Here is a 23,171-nt window from a genome sequence, read left to right on the forward strand (position 1 = left end):
ACCATCAGTGGTCAGTCCACTGCCCTCCAGGAAGCAAGTTCAGGTTCAGTGAAAGCCTGCCTCCTTGAACTCAAATGGCATTTTAACTCTTGGTTTTGTCACCAAAGAGGAGCCTGGCAAATTTGATGTGGTTTGAAGAGCATGTGTCAAAAGCCAACGCAGGGATCCATCCCAGACTCGTTTTTAGCGCAAGCTTTAAAATCAGACTTTCTGCTTTCAGACAAGGTAAGACAAGTGATTATTGCTGGCCTTGCCTTCCTCCACTGAGCACCAGCGCACAACCTCCCCGGACCGGGAGGTCATCAGGTCACAGACCAGCCCCAAGTTTGGCCCAGACTCCTCAGAACCTGGAATTTAGCGCAATTAGGTTGATTTAGACATCTATTTCTAAGTCACATGGAGAAAACCTGCCAAAACGAACTGGGAACAGCCAAGTCTCCAGTCAGCAGCCAGGCCTCCCCAGGACACAGCCCCAGATCCCGTCAAGGTCAAGCATTACCAGGAACTGAAGTTCAGGTTCAGCTTTCTGAAAAAGCTGAAATGTGGGGAGGATGAACACAAAGGGATTTCCTCTTGAAATGAGAATTTCCATATTGCACCCCTGCCCTATGCTTCCGCCCCTGATGCTACAATTTTTTTGTTCTTATTTAGCAAGAAAATAAAATAAAAAATGTTTTTTAATTGGAGCCAACTTGAACAAAGGGCCCTCCTCCAGTCTGATCCTGCAGTCTCATTAAGCCCAGCTCCTGCCTCTGTGCCAGGAGAACCAGTTTGCCCAGACTTAAAGCAATTACCAGCTCACTTGCAGTGAGTTTGGTAAACTCCTGCAGAAATAGTGCACTGGGCTCTTGCTCTCAGAGGCGCTGTGTCAGATGATCAAGTCTCCTCCTTGCTTTGTTTTCCCCTTGTTTTGCTGAGCTGCACAATAGGCAGGGACTTGCTTTCTCGGGTTACAAATGCAGCCTGAGTCCTGGGTCTTGCACACACAGTACTAAAGGATGGATCTTTCTAGCACATGGTTCTTGATCACTTAGGAGTGGGCAGCATTTTTTCCTGGCATTCACTTCATCTGGAAAAGCAATGGGCTCTCCTTCCCTCTGTGGCCATGTCAGGCTCTCCCTGGCTCTACACCCTGGCCACCTTGCTCCTCAGTATGTGTCCTTGGGTCAGCAGACTAGCGTAGAGCCCATCCAGCCCCTGCTGAGGACTCCGAGCACCATGCTCCTAGGAAGAAATCCTGCTGGTCCCCAGGCCCCTGCAGCCTCCCCCTCAGTACTCAGGGGGCTTGATTGCTGTCACCACATCTGGGATTCAAGTGGTGGGCACTTCTTCCCTGAGTGCCAAGTCAGCCCATGCTACCTCGAGACTCTTCAGTTTATCAAGGAACCCCTGAACTTGAGCTATTACTCAGTAGCTTACTAGTAACCAAGCCCCTACTATGTGCCAAACCCTGCATTAGATGCTGGGGTTTCAGAAATGAGTATGATGTGATACCCTGAGGAGCTTACGGTTGAAGAGGTCCTTAATAAACAACAGAGTTGTTATTATTATACACTCACTCACTCAACAAAATTTACTCCACTTCTACTTTGTGGAAGATACTGAGATGAATCCATTTGCAGTGGTTCTCAACCTTCTTAATGCCGCGACCCTTTAATACAGTTCCTCCTGTTGTGGTGACCCCCAACTATAAAATTATTTTCGTTGCTACTTCATAACTGTAATTTTGCTACTGTTATGAATCGTAATGTAAAAATCTGTGTTTTCTGATGGTCTTAGGCTCTACAGCAGCGGTTCTCAACCTGTAGGTCGCGACCCACAGGTTGAGAACCGCTAGCAGGGTCACCTAAGACCATCGGAAAACACAGATATTTACATTACGATTCATAACAGTAGCAAAATGTGACTAGAGGGAAGGTAATCACAATTTATTGAGGACTTTGAGCTGGATTGTGTGCCAAGTACTTGGTTTCACCTTATTGAATCTTCAAAACTAGTTCCATTCTACACATAAAGAACCTAAGACAGGAAAGGGTAGAAGTCATGGGCACAAGAATGCACAGATAGTTGTAGACAGAGCTGGGGCTCCTGCTTGTAACCCTTGATTTCCCCACCAAAGACACTACTTGGCATGCTGTTGAAGGAGATGAACAATAGAGTGGGATAAGTGCTATAATGGGGGGGGGGGGAGGGGCACACCCTCGATGCTACCTTCCTAACCCCTGTTTCTTGAGGTCCCCAGTAAAATCCATGAGCTGCAATCTCTTCCGTCACCCAACTGAGGATGAGAAGGTTATGCCCAGCCAGGTTGGGCCCACGGTCCGAGCTGATGCTGGTCCCGGGGCCACCTCTGCACCCTGCTCATCATGGTGCTGGGACTTCTGAATTCCCTTGGTTAACAGGCAGACGGCTCCCCCGTTGGTCACTGTGACATCGGAGGAAGTCAGATCGTATCAGCCTGTGGGAAGACTCATGGCTTTCTCAGCACAGTTACCACTCCTGTTCCCTTTGAGTTGTTTATGCCTTCACTGCATTTCATCTCTATTTGTTCTCTCAGATTTGGCAGGTGACCAACTATACAGTGTGCAATTCTCCCCTGGCACAGCTACCCACACCTTCAGAGAGCCCAGGCTGGCTAATTTACTTTGCTATTATCGTGTGCATGAAGTCTAGGTCTCCATTTGGCCTATAACTCTAGACTTCCTTGGAAAAAATTTTTAGCCACAAGATTGCTCAACCTAGAGAAAGGCGGATGGACGGATGGATCTTCCCATGTACAGAGTCAGCCTGGTTTTGTGACCAGATACCACGCTTTCCCATATTAGGCCATCACTGAAGAGTGTATACTTTACAAGCGACTTATTTTTAAGCACCCATATAAATAATATATTTTATTCTGTCAGAGTCCCATTTATAACCTATCTACCATTTAATAGCAAATGCATTCCTGCATTCCTGGTAGGTGCCTCCAGAAGGTTTCAACTGTTTACCCAAAGGCCAAACAAGTTCTGCAATCATACGAAATCAATCATTAACAAAGCGATGAGACATGTGCTTCTGGTAACATTGGTTTCTTCCCTTTTCAGGATTGAAGGGAGAAGAAAAATGGCTCCAATGACAGCCAGAGGACAGAGGTCACAGGGAGTCGTAAAAGCCCGAGGCCTGCTGCCACAGCCCTTAGAATTGCACTTCCAGGTCATCATTTCTAAAATGAAAAACATGGGCCACTTGTGCCAAGCTCCCAACCCAGAATCCAAAACTGCCCAGCTTCCTCCAAAACTCCAGCTCAGCGTCCAGTGACAGCAGCTCAGCACACCCAGCCACCCACGTGGTCCATCGGCAGGTGGCCTGCTGCCCTGGAAATGTGCTCCGGCTGCCTGCTGATCCCAGGCTCACCCGCAGCGTTTCTGAAGGGAGCTCCTCGGGCCAATCACGTGGGGATCCCTGCCAGGGTGGGGTCAGAGAAGGCCTTCTCCCAGTTGGTGTTATCAGCGCCCGCCTGGCCTTTCAGGAGCACTTTCCCAACTTCCCTGGCCTCAGCTTCTGCGATGAAAACAGTTGGTTACTTGTCATTGCTCATTCCACATAAATCATGTCCAAACGGGGTGATTTACCTGCTTTATTCTTTCCCAGTACCCGAGATTGTTGGACTATCTTTGTGGGGCCCAATCTTAACACACCTTCTTCTCATTCCCCACAGAAGCTATTCCCAACCGTTGTCACGTCCTTGGGTTTTTTAGAAGTTGGTGCTCTCTAAATTTCTGCCTTTTCTTTAATTAAGTAATTCATTCCACTGCTACTTATTGAGGTCAAAGCCTTGAGATAAATCCAGCCCCAGCCAGCACGTTGGTTACAGTTTTAAAAGAGACCCTGAGTCAGGAGACCCAGTTAAGCGGTGCCTGGATTCCTGGCATGCAGAAACCGTGAGGTAATAGATGTTGTTCTAATCCATTCATTTTGGGGATGATTTGTGATGCAATAATAGATAATTAACAGAGATTAAATAAAATGATAAAGAGCTTAGAATAGTGCCTGTTGCACAGTCAATAAGTATTAGCTATTATCACCGCCATTTTTATTACTTGTTGAGACCCACTACTAGACTGAAAGCTCTGTGAAGGGAGGGACCATGCCTCGCTATTTGTCCACTGGGTCCCAAGTTCTGGTTTAATGGTAGGCACAGAGTCCTTTATTAGAGAGAGTCCTTGCACAACAATAAATATTTGTGGACTAAGAGGATGAACAGGAAGGAATGAACTGGGGTCCTCCAGACTCTTACCTCTCCATCTAGAAAGGTGGCCTCTGAGAGTTGGGGGATATTCTGAGTGCCCAGATTCCTCATCCAGCCAGAAGATGGACCAAGGCCCCTTTGTGGTGGCACAGCCTTCTTGAGCCCAAGCTGCATATTTCCCAGGAACACAGTTATCACAAAGCTAGGCCTTGTGTCCACCTGGAAGGCACCGCGAAAACAATGAAACCATCATCACCAACCTTCTCTCCTGGCCAGTGTGTGGCCAGGGAGGCCAGGGGAGAGAGGCTGTGTTTAACTTGGCTGGGTAACATAGTTTTCCTTGACTGGAGAAATGTATGCTGAGGGTTAAAAGAAGAAGGTAGTTCTCACCCATGTGAGTTCTAGTTCTCAGAGGCCAGCACCCCAGCCCCCCGCACCCCTCCCCCAGTAATATACAAAGAAGCTGTGCCTTCCATCTACACATCAGCCACTCCTAGACTCAGTTCAAATGTCTCCTCCTCCATAACGCCTTCCCCAACTAACTTCCCGTGCTCCTGGTGCGCCCTAGGCCTAATACCTTCATTTGAGCAAGCTGTACGCCAGGTCTTAGTGAACATACTCCCGGAAAGCCCGGCCCACCAGGGCAAGGACTGTGTTTTTCAATGGGAAGTTTTGCCTTTAAAATGAAAGGAGGGGGAAATGTGAGCTGGGAGGTGGAAGGTGAATGGGGCCCTTTCCCTGCTGTTTGCTTTTGTACCCCTCGTCTCAGCAGAGCTGAGGAAGCCGATGCCCGTGCTGACGGAAGTACAGAGAGCTGTTGCAGTCTACATTCAGGAGTGGCAGAAACAAAGCTCTAGAAGGCATGAGACTCCCTTTGCACAATGTGGAGAGAAGATCGGCCTTCTGCGTGGCTGGCCCTAGCAGGGAACCTCTGCGAAAGCGCTGTGCTCCCTGGGGTAAGGAAGTCAGGACTTCAGGGCGCATCACCCAAAATCTGAGCTAACATCAACTAAACGACCTCCCCACTCTGAGCATTGACAAGGCCTCTACCTTAGTCTAAGCCAGTGTTTCTCAAAGTGTGGGCAGTCCCCAGACCAGCAGCATCAGCATCACTTAGGACCTGGTCAGAAATTCCAACGTTCAGGCCCCATCCCAGACACACTGTGTCAGAAACTAGGCCCAGCCACCTGTGAGTGCAAGCCCTCGGCGTAATTCGGAGGCATGGTTAAGGTTGAAAACCACCATTGTTAGGACACTGCACCGCATGTAAAAAAGACCTTAGCAATACAACCCAGGGTGGTTTAAGATTAAGATTAAATGAGAACCTAAGCCAATGCCCCTTGCTATAAAATGCCCAGGATCAATAAAACTCCCCACTATTCTCCATGAAACAGTCCAACAGGCAATTTAATGTAATCAGCACATTTATTCGAAATGTGCAAAATGATTTTTCATATCCTAAGAGTAACACCAGATGTTTTAGCTCTTTTTCCTAATTGATTTTCCAGCCTACAGCAATTCATCTTTGTATTTTCCAGTTGGATCCTAATGCAGCAAGAAGAGCGTGTTCCGGCAGGATTATTAAATGCCAGGCATTTATACAAGAAGCACAACCAGGCCGCCCTGCGTCATCTGAGTGGTTGTCTTCCCCATCTGTTTTAGAAAGCCAGACATCCATAGGTACCGGGCACCTCTGAGCAGGCAGGAACCCCAGAAAAGGCCCTTTCAGGGGGCTGGGTCTCCAGGCTCTTTGCTGGTTGCAAAGCTGAGTCCTGGGCAGTGAGCCCAAGCCTGAGATCTTCTCTGAGCCCTGCACTCCCTGGTACCAAAGCGTTTGCTGGCTATAAAATCTGCAAGTCAACATTCTGTTTTTCCATGGGAAGTTTTGTCTTTCAAATGAAGAAAAGGAAATGTGAGCGGGGAGGTGGAAGGTGAGTGGGGCCCTCTGCCCGCTCTGAGCCTGGGGAAGCCCAGACAATTCCCCTCTGTTGGCCAATGGTCCTGGCAGCACAGGAGGCCCTGTTCCCTGGGTGTTGAAGTGGGTGAAAGGTCACCAGCGACCAGGTTTGCCTCGCTCCACAAAAGCTCTGGATGTCTGGGGAAAAAGGGAAACAGAAGCCTTAAGCTTTAAAGCAAACTTCCAAATGGATCTTGTGGGGCTCTGCCCAGGGTGTGGGGAGAGGGGAGGAGGGGGAGCCACTAAGTGCTAGGATCCCAGAAAGTGCTGATTCCTAAAGCAAAAACCACACTTCTTAGGGCGTTGGGAGAGGCTGGCACTATCCAACGACCTCCCCTAGAAGCTGCTGAGAGTCGGCAGGTCTGAGCCATCATGCCTGTACAGGACCCTCCTGTGGTCTCCAAGTACGTCTGCTTGTCTGGTTCTGAGACCCCTTGCAGCCAGCGAAGCGTCTGAAATTAGAGCTCATCAGGATTAAATCTTAAACTGTGACTGCTCCAACTTTAACTGCCTGCCCCCCGCCCCCCGCCTGCCCAAACTCCAGTGCTCGGTTCATACAGTGGCATCTCAGCACTTAGAATAAAGCATTCTAGGTCCCGTATAGACACACATGCAGATGAAAGTTCAGTGATAGAAGCCAGCTCCCGATTTCCAGGAGCTCCAGCCCCAAAGTAACAACCTGCAATTTCATGGGGTACAGTGTACAGTGGAACCTCGTTTCTCGAACTTAATTCATCATGGAAGGCTGTTCAAAAACCAAATCATTTTTCCCCATTAGAAATAATGTACATTTAGTTAATCCGACCCAGACCCCCAAATGATCCAGTTTTAACCTTTCTTATACACAGCACATGCCTATTGTATTGTTTAATCTATAAATACTTTAAAAACAAAAATGAGCTCTAACCAGTTTGGCTCAGTGGATAGAGCGTCGGCCTGCAGACTGAAGGGTCCCAGGTTCGATTCCAGTTAAGGGCATGTACCTTGGTTGTGGGCACATCCCCAGCAGGAGGTGTGCAGGAAGCAGCTGATCGATGTTTCTCACTCTCTAATCCTCTCTGTAAAAAATCAATAAAATATATTCTAAAAAATAAAAACAAAAATGACATGAAATGAAAATTTAACGTAAAGGAAAACATACAGTAAAAAAATGAAAGTTTTGACACTGGGTGCCTGGGTAATTCATTTATCTTCCTCTGGGACTGGGACAAGAGCACCCTGGTCTCCCATGGCCACCCAACCCCCCCACATCCCAAAGGAATTTCATCCGCACTTATTACAAATACTGTCAGGGAAATGGAGTTGGTGAGAAGAAAAGACCTTGCTAGCAGAATTCTTCCCTTGCCCCAAAATCACTAATTTATTTTTACACACTATTAAACCACAGAAGGGGGTATTGGGGGGCTGGGTGGAGGGATTGAGGAAAAAAGAAAAATCCCATAGACACAGACAACAGTATGGTGATTGGGGAGGGGTAGAGGAGGGATAAATGGTGATGGAAAAGACTTGGCTTGGGGTGGTAAAAATATAATACAGTGTACTGATAATGTGTTGTAGAATTGTGCATCTGAAACCTGTATACTTTTGTTTACCAGTGTCACCCAATAAATTCAATGGAAAAGTGAAAAAAATTAACCACAGGAGCCATTTTATAAATGTCATCATAATTTTTTTTAATATTTTACATAAAAAAACTGTATACACAGCTTATAGAACTTTCATGTAAACATCATAAGCTCACCACTTTGTCATTTGTCAGTTTATTTTAAAAATAAAAAACAAGACAACAATTTAGTAGAAGTACCACTAGGTAGGGAAGGGAGGGGGAGGAAGAAGGCGAGGGGCAGATTCATTCTCTGTACAGAGATGCAGAGAAATTTTCACATAGCTTTAGACACTGCCTTGTGAAGAAAAGAGGGGGGGTTTAAATAGGCCCCAAGACTTGTTACTGCCCTTTCTCAAAATAGTGCGATACCTGCACAAATAAAATCGCAAGACAGTGTTGCCACTTTTTTCAAGAAAACAAAATAAAAATTAGTGGTTTGTTTTTCCTCTCATTTTAGAAGTCATCATTTTTCTTTAAAACATCAGAAGTAGATGAGGTTACAGCGTACAAGTGTGGTCAGAATGCTACTGTCTTATACAAATGACAAGTGCATTAAGTGTCAATGAAACAATTGTGCAAAGAATTCTTTCAAAAGAAAACAAGTTTTAAGCCTTTAAATAAATCAAAAACCTCGGTTTCTTGAACTGAACAATTTTCACTTGTAGGACAGGCACAAAGTTCGCTTATGGCAAAAACAACCCGCAGCACTGTCTCCCTCCTCCTGCCCGTGGCTGGTGAGGGGTTCGCTGGAGGCTGGCGTGCAGGAGACGTCAGTCTGGAAGCTGTGTCCTCTCAGCCCCAAGTCAGTTGCAAATGTCTTCCCCAGGGGTTGGAAAGATGACCAAGTCCTGTTCTTGCTTGGATGGGCGCCTGACCCAGAGCCGTTCCAGCGCCCTGTCACTCCACCCACCACCACCATTAAATAACACCATCCTACCTCCGAAAATAAAATTATATCTATATTTATATAACACCCCACCCTCCCCACCCTCCCCTCCCGCAGTTCCCGTGGTCTATGTTACAGACAAGAGATAGCAGGCGCTCGCTGGTTATGGCGAACATCTGATGGGGCGCGGCAGCACCGGGGCACCAAGCTCCTCTCCCGGGACCAGAGGCGGGGGTGGGGGTAGCACGGGGGCGGGAGGCAGGATGCGGGGAGTCGAACATACAGCCACACACTCTGAAGAGGCTCGGCTCTTCCGAAAAGGGTGCTCAGCAGGGGGCCCCTTGGCACTCGGTGGGGCGCCTGGGCCTGTGCAACGCAGCCGGACGCACACAGACACTGGAAAGGGGACGCCCGGTGCCTCCCACGCCGATTCTCGGCGCCAGAGTCACAGCTGCCGGACTATGGGTGCCGGGCGGGAAGTCAGACGCCGGGCAGTCCGGTGGGGTCCTCGGGGGAACGGCCCGGGAGGCGGGCCACGCCGGCAGGGGCGGCTCTCATAGCACCTTGCAGCAATTGATGCAGCCGTTCTGGGAGCCGTAGCGCTTTTGCAGCGCGGCGCGCGTGGCCGTCTCGAAGACCTCGCGCACGCCCTCCTTGGTCTTGGCCGAGCACTCGAGGTAGTCGTAGGCTTGGATGCGCATGGCCATGGCACGGCCGTCATCCGTGCGCACCGGCTCCTGCTTCATGCGGGCCAGCTCCGTGCGGACGTGCTCGTCACTGCGCAGGTCTTTCTTGTTGGCCACCAGGATGATGGGCACGTTGGGGCAGAAGTGCTTCACCTCGGGCACCCACTTCTCGGGGATGTTCTCCAGCGAATCCGGGCTGTCCACCGAGAAGCACATGAGAATCACATCGGTGTCCGGGTAGGAGAGCGGCCGCAGGCGGTCATAGTCCTCCTGACCCGCCGTATCCCACAGCGCCAGCTCCACCTGCTTGCCGTCCACCTCGATGTCGGCCACATAGTTCTCGAAGACAGTGGGCACGTACACCTCGGGGAACTCGTCCTTACTGAACACGATCAGCAGGCACGTCTTGCCGCACGCGCCATCGCCCACCACCACCAGCTTCTTGCGGATGGCCGCCATGAGCGGGCCGGGGCCGGGCAGCAGGAGGGGGCCCGCGAACGCCTCGCTGCCGTCCCGCTCGCCGCTCACTGCTCACCTCGGGCTGGGGGCAAGGGTCGCTAGCTGCACCCAGGCCCCGCGGTGGCGCGTCCTCTCGGTGCGCTCCGGCTGCCGCGGCGGGGGCGGTGGGGGCGCGGGGGCATAGGGCGCGCTGTGAATCTCCGCGCTGCGCCCGGGCAGTGGCCGCTTTTCTCGCCCGGGACCCGGAATCGGCGCCTTTGTGCGCAAATCGCAGATCAAGCAGCGGCCCCGGCCTAGCTCCCTCCGGGCCTCTCCAGGCCGCGCCAAGAGTACGGGAGAGAACTCGACTCCGGCCAGACTGCGGTGGCAGACGCTGGCTGCGGCCCTAGCGCCCGCTATTTAAAGAGTTCGGCCACTTTCTTAATATAGCCGCCCAATGGGAAGCGAGCCGACTGAGCTCATCGCTGCGGAGCTCGGCTCTGATTGGCCGTTTGGTGCAGCCCTGAGGCGGGGCCGGGCGAACTTGATTGACGGCCCTGGCCGCCGGGCTGGGAGAGGCAGTGACTGGGGAGTCTACGCCCCGGCTGGCGCTGCCTGCCGGGCTCTGGGGACACCAGGGTTCCCTTCTTCACCGCAGCTTTTACCGCGCCGGGCCCGGCCCGTTCCGGAAGCTGGCTGTCTTGAGTCCATGGGGCCTGGGCGAGCGGTGCTCAGAGAGGCGGCATTTTGCGGGGCGTTGGCGACTCCATCCCACTCAAAATGCCCCTCTTCCTTTGCAAACTCCCAGCGGGTGGTCGGACCTGTGGGGGAAGAGGGCGGCACCTTTAACGAGGGCTTGTTTTTATACAAACACACACACACGTTAGTTTCCAAGCAAGGTGTTTTTTTTGTTGTTGTTTTTTTGTTTGTTTTTGTTGTTTGTTTTGTTTTGTTTTGTTTTAAAAGCGGCCCCTCTCTGGTCTAGTCGGCCACCCCATCCCCCTTTCCCCAGTGACTCCCCGGGGCAGCCCTAGGTTTGGACCCAGTGATTCCAGACACTACTGTGAGCTGTGTGAACCAGCTCAAAGCCTCCAGGCTCCTCCAAGTCCTACCACCTACCACCTTCCCGGCCCCCAGCCTGGGTCTCTAGATGGAAATTCCGGGAAGGTGGAACAGTGAAAAGAGAAGGGTGAAGCTGGTTGCAGAATTTCATGTCCACTTGGAGGAAGTTACGAAACAGGAGAAGAAGAAGAAAAAAGACAAAAAAAAAAAGACAGCCTGGGCCCTGGTTTGCAGGATTAATTCGGATTCTGGTGTCAGAAGTAGATAGTACCATAAAATTTAACCACCCCACACCCCATTGGGGAAGAAGAGGCCGAGGGAAGAAACTTGAAGATGGGGACCCAGCAAATTGGTGTCTGGAGGGGTACCAGGTCCCTCGTCTCCTGTCGCACACTAAGACTTAATTCATCCATCCCACGAATCCTGCAGGAGAGGACTGCAGAAAGGACTGATTTCAAGGGATTTCAAAGGGTAGAAGGGGTAGGAAGGGGAGGGGAAGCAGGGGGAGCCCACCAGGAAGGAGGAGCAGCAGGAACAAAAGCAGAGAGGTCTGAAAGCGGAGGACAAACTTCAGCCCCTGGGACTAGCTTAGTGTGGCTGCACTTGATGGAGGAAGTTGGGACTCAGGTTGGGCCTATGGTGGGGGGCTAGAGCACCCACTGAGTAGGTCAGGCTATATCAGTTGTAGAGCGGTGCCTATTGGTTTTTCAGCACAGGACATCAAATTATTTCTTCATCTTTCTGCCTCCCCCTCTAAGACTGGCAGCTGTTGGAGAGCCAGGATTCTGTCCTATCTCAGCATCTTGAAGACCTAGCACAATGCCTGACAGTCTGCACAAGTCGGTAAGTGACTGGAGAATTCACCTAAATGTTCAGGAACCCATTGGAACTTTCTGGGGGTCTCCTACCTCAAACTCCATACTCTGCTTTAACAACTACCCAACCCATCTAACGGAGCCCTGCTGTTTTCACCTCTGATTCGTACATTGGGGTCACGGTCTCTATCTGGATACTACAGAGAGAAAACCAGGTCAACTAAGACATTATGCTGCTAACCCTACAGCCCACCCTGGAGAACAACTCATTCAAAGAACCACAGTGTGCCCAGCTTTCTTTCTTTCTTTTTTTAATATATTTTATTGATTTTTTACAGAGAGGAAGGGAGAGGGAGAGGGAGTTAGAAACATTGATGAGAGAGAAACATCAATCAGCTGCCTCCTGCACACCCCCTACTGGGAATGTGCCCGCAACCAAGGTACATGCCCTTGACTGGAATCGAACCTGGGACCCTTAAGTCCGCAGGCCGACGCTCTATCCACTGAGCCAAACTGGTTAGGGCACCAGCTTTCTTGTTTTGTTTTTCAGATCCAAGGACCTGAACCGTTCAACAAATAAATAATTTTTCCAAAGTGGGATCCCATGGGAAAAAGTGAGTTATTTTGATTATTGGTTTAGTGTCATCGAATAGAAATCGTTAGTTCACCAGGCGTTAGCAGAGTCAAACACTGAGAATTACAGTGAAGAAAGATGGGCTATTTTATTATGAATGGCACCACCCAGGAGCAAGGGAAGCTAATGCGGAAAAGAAACCCGATCCTGATGCAGGTAGGTTACAGATTATATAGGGCAAAATCATAAGACCCTGTGGGTTAGGGGGTTCGAGGTCGTGCTGGGAGCCGATTGGTTAGAGATGAGGTAAGAGTAATAAATCATTTATTCAGCATCCCTCTGTCTGGTTTCATGGGAAAGCAGTCAGGGAATCCTTCCACCTAAGGGCTCTGGATCTGAGACATAACTTAAGCCGACTAGAGGTCCAGACCTATGACCGTGAAGTCCAGCTACTGTCTTCTCCTGCCTCGGGGGTTGCTGATGATCCAGGGGCAAGGCTAGGTCTCTGAAGAGTATAGAAAGAGATATAATTTCTAGAGCTAGGATTTAAAGCTAAATTTAATAAAAAACCATAAAGGCCCTCAGTTTCATTAGGGCTCCAGTTGAGAAATTTTTTTCTTCTCCGTCTTTTCTTTTTTAGTTGGCCTAGTACAGTGGTTGGCAAACTCATTAGTCAACAGAGCGGCAAACCGCGGCTCCTGAGCCACATGTGGCTCGCGAGCCGCATGTGGCTCGCGAGCCGCAGTTTGCCGACCACTGGTAGAAAACTCTTATCTGCATGTTTCTTTTTTTAGTCAAAACCTTTTATAGCTGTAGTATTGACACTACTTTCTTTGGTCTTAACATAGGCTGGAAATATTGGCCATGTTCTTAAACTTCAAATATTTTAAGAAATCAATTAAAAGTTTGTAGTGCATGTTTGGTGTTTTGTTTTGTTTTTTAACTGAAATACAAAGAATCAGCCCGGCCGGTGTGGCTCAGTGGTTGAGCATGATCGCCCCACACGTTGGGCTCCAGTTGCGAGTGCCCCACATTGGGCTGCCAGTTGCGAGTGTCCCCCCCCTCCACGTCCCGCGTGGGGTTCAGGGTTCAGGGTTCAGGGTTCGGGCTCTGGAGGAGGCCGCACACAAATGAAAGAGACTAGACAAGAAAATATTCATTTGGAAATACTGGGGGCCAGGTGGGAGCCCAGCTCAAGAGGAAGGCCTCCGCTTTGCTCTGGCCTTGCGATCCCTTTTATTCAGGTTTGGGATCCACCCATAGCCCTTAGGCAGGCAATTCCAGTTACAGCTGGATGATAGCCCATCAGCAAGGATTTACATGAGACTAAAAGGTGGAATTTGCTTCAGCTACCATTGTCTCAACTAGGCAGTGGGTGCTCGGCTCTGACCCTGGCCAGAACCTTCAAGGTTAACCAGCCTTCCAGACTCCTTGTCCACCACTTTCTGCTGGTGAAGGCAACGGGCAGCTTCCAACAGAGCATCAACCTATGAACCAGGAGGTCATGGTTCGAGTTCTGGTCAGGGCACATCCCGGGGTTTTGGGCTTGATCCCCATTGGGAGAGGGGGTGCAGAAGGCAGCTGATCAATGATTCTCTCTCATCATTGATTGATGTTTCTATATCTCTCTCCTGCTCCCTTCCTCTCTGAAATCAATTTTAAAATTTTTTTTTAAAGAATCAGGAAGAAGGATTTAATTCACTCATTTTCTGATGCTCAGATATATTATATGAGGTGTTTCGAGCTTGAATCTCAATATCAAAATCATTCTTAAAATATTCAGTTGGTAAATATGCCAAAGTAAACAAATAGAAGAATCCATGTTCTGCAGCAACTTCTTTTCGTGGTTTTCATTTTTTGGGTCCAGGATACTGGCTACTTTAAAGACTGCTCCATTCACAGGATAAACTCAGTCTCCTCCCTCCCAATCCACTCCCACTGAAAAACAAGGATAAAACTGATTGTATATGAGAACAAATCATTTTAATATTTAACTTTATTAACATAGATTCCTTGTATGACAGATACCCACACCGGTGAGAGAGGGAAATTATCCTTGAGACAAAAGAAAGATGTTAATCTATCTCCAATCTTCAGCTTAATTTATTTGGTCTTCATTTTGTCCAGTGTCTCCTACAGATCTGTAAAACCACCCCCCAACTCCTTCCAGAGAAGACCAGACTGGAATGTTCATTAGATTTTAGCGCCACCTTGTGACAATCATATATATATGATTCTAGAAAACCTTACCTAACCTAAAAGCATGAATTTTATGACTTTATTTTGCGATCTTTCATGGAATGTATTTATAGCTGTATTATTAATATTACCTTTAAATCTTTTTGTAAAAGGGTGTTTTTTACAAAATCCTTTAGAAATTCTTCACATATATACTTATACACACATAACTCTTTCCATATACACTTTTAAAAAAATAATTCCTAGTTAAAGAGTAACTTATAAAAGAGATTAGGAGAGATAAAGGTTATGGAAACTTGATGGTTTAGATAACAATGGACTTCATTGTTCCCTAATTATAATGTACAGAATTGTAAAACAACTTTAACCACAAATACCATTTGCTTTCATGTATCATGTATGTAATACAATCTTATTAACTACAATCAACAAATATCATCTTAAATGTTCTCACCACAAAAAAGAAAATAATGTGATGTGATGGAGATGTTAGTTATGGTGGTAATCATTTTTCAATATATAAGTGTATCAAATCAACACATTGTACACCATAAACTTATAGGATGTTACATATCAATTATATTTCAATACAGCTGCGGGGGGAGGGGAATTAAATGAATACTGGATCACCAAAAATAAAAATTAAAAAAAAATGCTTGACTCAATTATTGGGCAACTTTTATATATGTTTAAAACAACTTGGGTATGTGAATCTGCTTTTTCCTACTGGAAAGTTTATCAAATTTAAATACAGACTTGGTATTTTTATGCAAATTTAGCATCCAAATTGAGATGGGCTTTAACTATAAAACAAATGCTAGAATCTGAAGGCTTAGGAAAAACATGTAAAATAGTTCATTAATAGTTTTCATATTAATTACATGTTGACCTGATAATATTTTGGGTATAGTAGACATGCATTTAAATATCTGAGATTTAATAGATTGGATATATAATTCAAAGTAATTTTATGTTTTTATGTGTTAATGTGACACCTAGAACATTTTAAATTATACATGTAGTTCACATTATATTTGTATTGGACAGTCTTGAAAATGTCTACAAGTTCATGGTGCTCACTGGGTACTCCCTCCCTCAGCATCCTCTCAGGAGTCACCTTTATAGGACCCCCCTGGAGCCCCTCATCTTCCTATGGGTATGATTTCCTTCTTTTTCCTAAACTCAATGCTGAGTTTCAGAGGGGCACAGACACTCAGATGCACACTGTGGTTTAGAACAATCTGGAGCCTTCTCATCCGCTTTCCATCACTGCTCTCCAGACCTGGCACCTCCAGTGCTTTTCCTCTGTCCCCCAAAACATCAGCCCCTCCCTACCTGCCCACCTCTCATCCCAATGCTAAGCGGTGCTTTCTTTTTTAATTTTATTTTTCAATTGCAGTTGACATTCAGTATTATTTTATATCACTTTCAGGTGTACAGCATAGTGGTTAGATAATTATGTAATACACAAATAGGCTTTCTTGGATCATAGAGGCTGAGCGGGCCTTGTTGCATGATGATTTGTTTTCCTTTCCATAAAAAGAGAATCAAAATCTAACCCTTGTCCAATTTTGATAGAAAAGTGGGGCTTGTCGGTTGTTTTCTGGAACTTTCCTATCAACCTCAATCTTCTCACTTCAGTTCAGTAAACATGGATTTAGGGGAGGGAGTGGAGAAGGGGAGGTGAAGACACAAAAGATAAGTCAGGTTTATTATTAGGGGGCCATTTCATAAGCTATATAAATGTCTAACCACTGTGCTGCATACCTGAAACTAATATAATATTGAATGTCAACAGTAATTGATTTTTTTTTAATTAAAAAAAAAAGGTAAGTAAGGCTTAGGACCAACATGTAAGGGGGAACACACACACACACACACCCCACCGTGGGACATGCTATCACTAATATATAAATGAAGGGTGAAGCTGGCTTCTCACAGGAGATCACACTTGAGCAGGGCCTTGAACAACAAGCAGGATTTTTCCAGAAGAAGGAGCTGCCCATTTGCACCATCTGAAACATGTACTGTGTTGATTTGATGTGGAGCCACCGGAGGGAAAGGAGAAGTAGCAATCAGCAGATGCAGACCGTGAGCTTTGCCTGATGACAACAGGGGGGTGAGGCTTGTCTGGCCTGGTGAAGGGGAGGGCAGAAAGGAAAGAGGAAGGTCACAAGAACTTGCCATTACATAAGCGCTGTCGTTATAAAATCCACCCCAGCAAATGCTTGCTGCTTCTGTGGCAAGTGCTGAAATTGCACATGCATCTGTTAATTTAGCCAAAACCACAGGAAAGTGGTGTGTCGATGCAGTCAAGCTGGGGAGAGAGAGCCTCGTGCCAGGCGGCTGGAGACCTGCGTGTTAGGCTTTGCAGTTCCCAGCCCTACAGCCTTGTGCGAATCATCCTTCCTAGGTCTCGGTTTCTCCATTTGTAAGATGAGAGGGAGAACGCAGAGGTGGGAAACTGAAATGTACGAGGGGTCCCACGGGTAATGGAAGACATTAGGCGGCCGTGGGAACTGGGGAACCAGAGAACACGCCGTAGGTAAGCCAGAGAACTTCAGAATTTAAAAGCAAGCTGCGGTGCTGTCCAGAAAGGCACAGGCAGAGCAGGCGCCATTCGGCCAGCAGACCGAGTGTGTGGTCCCTGACTGGATGAATTTCATTTTTAACAAGTCAAGGGGGGCCCGCCCGCAGAAAATAGGAGTTACTTTTTTCATAAAGTGGGGGAAAACTTTCAGAGGACAAAAATGCTTTTTATTTAATTTCATTGTTCAAGGTCTTCTTTTATGTGAGTTGCTTATACTGAGGCCCAAAGATGAAATATTCCAAAGGATGGAACCTAGGGAGACGTGGGCTTACATTAAAATAAATTATTCTCACAGCTGAGGGTGGGTTAATGTTCAGTGGGGTGGAGGGCTGTCCAGAGGGCAATAACACCCAGGTTTTTTCTCTTCCCTTTTTTAGGCTTGAATGCAAAGCAAATGATCTAATCAGAGTATTTATTCCGAGGTGATTCACTTCTCCTGTTCTCTATGAGGTCAGCATTTTGCAATAGGGGAGGAGTTAAATTCACAATAGGTTTCCACATTCCAGTGTGTTACCACAGAAGATGTGTCTTGACTATTTATAGCACAAGAAGGTGTCTATATTCGGACCCACTGCTCAGAACCAGGAAATCTGGAGAGCAGGACACATTTGTGGGGCGGCTCTGACGGATACACTTCACTCCACCAGCCCAGGCCTCTGCCTCTGCTCCAGCTGCCAGACAGGTCAATGGAATAGGGCTCAGCTAAAGGAACTTCTTCCCCGGGGTCCTCAATCAGGAAGGAGAACACGGGAACGCTCTCTGGACAACTCTCTGATGGGACTGCTTCCTCTGTGGAGTGTGGAGTCATGTGACTTCTGCTCAGCTCGGTCACAGTGTATGTTTAAGAAGTGGATGCCTTGGAAACTAGATGACTTCCATTTTTAACAAATCAAGGGGGCCTTACCTGCAGAAAATAAGAGTTAAATTTTTAAGCGTTCCTTTCCCTTTAACACCTTGGCAATCCCATTGCTATGCCTAGGAAGTTTGCTCACTCATTCATTCATTCCACTAACATGTTAGGTGCCTCCTGTATGCCTGGACCTCAGTGGAGGACCTAGCTGCCATGCTCTAAGGCGGTGGTCGGCAAACTCATTAGTCAACAGAGCCAAATATCAGCAGTACAACAATTGAAATTTCTTTTGAGAACCAAATTTTTTAAACTTAAACTTCTTCTAACACCACTTCTTCAAAATAGATGCGCCCAGGCCGTGGTATTTTGTGGAAGAGCCACACTCAAGGGGCCAGAGAGCCGCATGTGGCTCGCGAGCCGCAGTTTGCCGACCACTGCTCTAAGGGACTCGGGGACTTAGTATACTTGGCATCAGACAGCTGTTGACCTGCCTACATCTAATTGAGGTAGGGACAGGCCTTGAACTTGGCAGATGTGAAGGAGGTGATGACAACTGCTGTTCTCATTCGATCACAGATTATGCAAACAAACTCTGTGCCAACAATGGGTTACAGGGAGACATTACAGGGAGTTCCTGTCTTCAGAGGAGCTCCAGTTCATAAATATAAATGGCAATGCAATATAATAGTCATAACCAGTAAAATGACTGTTTCAATCTGATGTGGTAGGCACAGGGGTGGGGCCTGAGGAGGTCAGAGAATGTTTGAACGGAGTGGTATATGGCAACTTGGGTGCCCTCATCAAACTACATCCCCTCCCCACTTTCATGTATCCATCTCCTGTGTGGTCCCCTCCCATCAGGAGCCTGAGTTTAACCAGGTGACTAGCTTCAGCCAAGAGACATCATTAAGACCAGTGCAAGCTGCAGCTTGAGAAGCTCTTGCACAACGGGGCTTGCCCTCTTGGAATGCTTCTTCCTGGAAACTGGCTGCCATGCTTTAAGGAAACTCAATCAGCCACGTGAATGGGACAATGGTGAGGTTACCCCTGAGACCTGCCGGCAGGCCTGGCAACGCCCAGTTGAATCAGGAAGTCCTGCCAAAATTGTTCACTCCCTCCGTAATCCTTTCTTGAGCCCACATTGGGAAAAAACAGCACTCGCTGGGGGCAACTTTCCTTTCCCTTTAAAACTCTCTGACTTAAAGCTCCGGTGTCAGAAAATAAAAGTAAGCATCCGTGGACCTCTTTATGTGGCATGACTTTACAAGGTAGAAAAAAATGGGGGACTTTTAGATTTTTTAAATCACAGAATGATTGAAGCACAAGAAAAATATAGAGAATAATATCTGCCACCCAGCTTTGCCAATCTTTGAATTTCCCGCATTTATTTCTAGTCATTTCAGTACAGATGAAACTCCTGTGTACCCCTCCCTCCCTCCAATATGTTGTTTCTCATCCCCGTGCACGTATTTATATATTTACTATATATGAGTGGGTCCTAAAGGGTGTTTTGAATGTTTCAAATTTTCACACTAATCATATCAGACTTTACATAACCTGTACAGCCCGCTGTTTTTGCTCGATGATGTTTTTTGAGATTTAGCTATGTTCATACATGTTGTTCTTGTTCACTCATTTTACCTGTATTAAATTCCATTTTTAAAGTATTTGTCCATTCTCCTATTGTTGGGCATTTGGATTATTTCCATGTTTTTCTCAGATAAACAATGCTGCAGTGATTTATGGTGCAATTGGTAGGCCAACATGCACATGTAGGAGAATTTCTAGGAGAAACACCTGTGTCATAGGAGGGAGCGTTGAATATGACAAAAATCCTGGGTTGCATTTTTTTAAATATATTTTATTGATTTTTTACAGAGAGGAAGGGAGAGGGACAGAGAGTTAGAAACATCGATGAGAGAGAAACATCGATCAGCTGCCTCTTGCACACCCCCCACTGGGGATGTGCCCGCAACCAAGGTACATGCCCTTGACCGGAATCGAACCTAGGACCCTTCAGTCCACAGGCCGACGCTCTGTCCACTGAGCCAAACCGGTCAGGGCCTGGGTTGCATTTTGAATTCAGAAACTGCAGCCAAGGGCATATGAGATGTGCCTCTATCTTCCACCTTGAGGGCCCCATATCCTAGGTGAGTGAATGTGGCCACCTCTCCAAGAATGTGGCTCCAAACAACACCCTTCCATCCAGGCTCAGCTGGAATCTTTTCTCTGTTCTTTCTTTTGGATTTACAGTTGGAGATATGGACGTTCTGGAGTGTTCTGATGATTCATACTGAGTGTGACAGTAGGAGAGTCAGGAGGGAGGGCATGACTATTTAGAGAAGGGAAAAATGGGATTATTATGGAAAATCAGGAGGATTGATGTTCCGCTCAGCTATTCCTGGGTCACAAACCACCCAGCAAAGATTTATTCTCCGAATTCTGTGGGTTCCTTTATTGGTCTCTCCTGGGCTTCCTCACCTGGTTAGTTTCATCTGGAGGATTGGCTGGGTGGAAAGGCCCTAAGGGTCCTACTCACGTGTCTGAAACTTGGTGCTGGCTCGGCTGGGTCACCTTGCCTCCCCTCCACTTGGTCTCACCCTCCAATAGGCTAACCCAGCTTCCTTACACGGTGGTCTTTGGGCGCTTTCTACGAGAGAGGGAGAAGACTCTATACTAACGCCTGCAGGCAAGGCCTAGAATTCACATAGCATCGCTTTCTGCTCAACTCCATTGGCCAAAGCAGGTCACAAGGCCAACCCAGGTTTAAGGACAGGACAAGGTGACACTCCCTCTTGTCAGAAGGAGCAGCCAAGTCATGGGACAGTGCAAAGAAGCGTGGGACAAATAGCTTCGGCTGTCTTTGAAAACCACCTGCCCTGATGGAACGATTTGGGCAGAGATGAAAATGGGACATTCACCGCTGAGGTTTTCACCAGAGTCTCCTGTGCAGTTCCCAAGTAGGCCAAGATGATATCAGGCTCGTCGGGCGGGCTTTCCTGGCGAGGAAGAGGCTCCTGGAGGGAGAGAGCTTTTAAATGATTGATGCTTGCTGATTCTTCTCTTCACCTGAAAGTTCAATAAGGAATCTACCTTTGACCTTTGTGAATTAGCTCTTTAAAAGGCTGTTTTTTTAAACACCTTGTGTGGATAGTGCACTGTGCTAGCTGCTGAAGATACAGCAGTGAACAAAAGAACCGTGGTCCCTCCTACCTCAGAGCTTTTGGTCTGTGGAAAGGAAAGAGGCATGAAACAACTAATTACACCGTTAAAGATTTAATGACAAGGGTACAAGGCCGTGGTCGGCAAACTCATTGGTCCACAGAGCCAACTATCAACAGGACAACGATGGACATTTCTTTGGAGAGCCACATTTTTTGAACTTAAACTTCTTCTAACGCCACTTCTTCACAATAGACTCGCCCAGGCTGTGGAAGACCCACACTCAAGGGGCCAAAGAGCCACATGGGGCTCGCGAGCCGCGGTTTGCCAACCACTGGTATAATGCCACAGGAGAAGTAAGGCACGTGGAGTGAAGATATAAGTGGGGGCCCTGACCTGGTGTCAGGATCAAGGAAAACTTCCTTGAGGAAAACATGGAGCTAATCTTTTAAATATGTTTTTATTGATTTCAGAGAAAGGAAGGGAAAGGGAGAGATAGAAACATCAATGATGAGAGAGAATCATCGATTGGCTGCCTCCTGCCTGCCCCCTACTGGGGATGGAGCGGACAACCCGGGCATGTGCCCTGCCTGACTGGGAATCAAACCGTAACTTCCTGGTTCATGAGTTGACACTCAACCACTGAGCCACACCAGCCAGGCAGGAGCTAATTTTTTAGGAATAAATAGGCATTACACAGGCTAGCACAGTGGAGGAGGGTGGTAATAAATAATTCAAGCAGAAGAAACAGCAGGTACTGAGTTCCTAGGAAGGGAAGAAGCCCACATGTTTGAGGAGCTGAGAAAACAGAAAAGGAGAGAGTTGACCAGATGAGACTAGAGAACAGGCAGGAGGCAGGTCATGCAGATCTGGTAGACCACTTAAAGGATTTGGGTCTGTCCTGAATTGGTTTTCTCATAAGATGAGGAAGAGACCCCAGGAGAGCACATGTGCCGAGGAAAAGCCACATGAGAACAGCGAGAGGCCACCGGCTGCCAGCCAAGGAGAAAGTTCTCACCAGAAACCAGACTTACCAACACCTTGATCTTGGACCTCCAGCCTCCAGGACTGTGAGAAAATAAGCTTCTGTTGCTTAGACCACCCTCCCCCCACCCCAGTCTGTGGCATTTTGTTCTGGAAGTCCTAGCAGACTAATCTAGCATGTGAAATACTGAGATTTATGCTCTAAAAGATCCTGGTTGCTACATGGTAGATGGACCCAAGGAACAAATAATTGTTAGTTGGAGATCTATTAGGAGCCTATACAGACATCTGGGTGCACACACAGACACCCTGTTGTTGTTTAGAGATTCCCATGTAACCAAGGGAACTTACCCACAAAGCCAGCTTAGGTTTTTCCTCTTTCATCAGCTGGTCGTTTCAGATCCTCCCTACAGCCATGAGCATGGGGGAGGGGCATGGATGTGACTGTGGTGGGTGCCATAGCGTTTCTGGGTTTCCTGCTTGCTGTGCCTTCTGGTCCCATTCATGCTCAGAGATGCACGCCTCCCGTCTCACTGTGGATTGTGGCTGGGCCCACTCAACCTTACCATGTGGTCGTTCAGACAGGACTCGGGTCCTGAGGGGTAATTCCAGCTGCATGTTCACTCAGTGTCCTGTACTCGGAGGTACTGTGTGTCCCAGGACCCAGAAGTATGCAGAAGTTGTTTTTCAAAAGACATTTAGTTCTCTACCCAGAGGGCATGGCCTCGCTCCAGAACCCAAGGTCTGCATTGTGTTTCTCCCACAGGGAATGTCCACAATCTCTACGTGGCATCTTTACCTCCAACACCATAGAGCAGGGGTGGGCAAACTTTTTGACTCGAGGGCCACAATGGGTTCTTAAACTGGACCGGAGGGCCGGAACAAAAGCATGGATGGAGTGTTTGTGTGAACTAATATAAATTCAAAGTAAAGGAGCGGAGGGGAGAGCAAGAGAACCGGATAGAACAGCCGGATCCGGCCCGCGGGCTGTAGTTTGCCCAAGGCTGCCATAGAGTCAAGCAAATCATATGGCCCACGTGGCAGAGGCGCTGTGGCTGCAGCCAGTCTTCCCCCCTCCCTCCCCCCCCCCCCCCGTGTCCTCTCATGTGGTCCATTGTATGGGCCGGGCAC

At 47.6% G+C, this 23,171-nt stretch overlaps 1 protein-coding gene and 1 long non-coding RNA gene across 2 annotated transcripts; both read right to left on the minus strand.

Annotated features, from left to right (window-relative positions):
• Positions 1 to 7,841: 7,841 nt before the first annotated feature.
• Positions 7,842 to 11,041, minus strand: RHOB (ras homolog family member B). The gene has a single exon (XM_080685889.1). The coding sequence runs from the start codon at positions 9,823 to 9,825 to the stop codon at positions 9,235 to 9,237; it is 591 nt and encodes a 196-aa protein (XP_080542015.1). The 5' UTR covers positions 9,826 to 11,041; the 3' UTR covers positions 7,842 to 9,234.
• An 8,705-nt stretch (positions 11,042 to 19,746) lies between these two features.
• LOC308256367 lies at positions 19,747 to 22,630 on the minus strand. The gene is made up of 4 exons (XR_013961447.1): positions 22,392 to 22,630; positions 20,816 to 20,911; positions 20,434 to 20,544; positions 19,747 to 20,226 (listed from the first exon to the last, which is right to left on the minus strand). It is a non-coding gene; the product is annotated as an uncharacterized lncRNA (long non-coding RNA).
• Between the last annotated feature and the right edge of the window lie 541 nt (positions 22,631 to 23,171).

This window comes from Plecotus auritus, assembly GCF_963455305.1.
Source record: "Plecotus auritus genome assembly, chromosome: 8".
NCBI classification, from domain to species: Eukaryota; Metazoa; Chordata; class Mammalia; order Chiroptera; family Vespertilionidae; genus Plecotus; species Plecotus auritus.

Coding starts and splice junctions, on each gene's coding strand:
- RHOB (XM_080685889.1), bottom strand. CDS start 9,825: ATGGCGGCCATCCGCAAGAAGCTGGTGGTGGTGGGCGATGGCGCGTGC.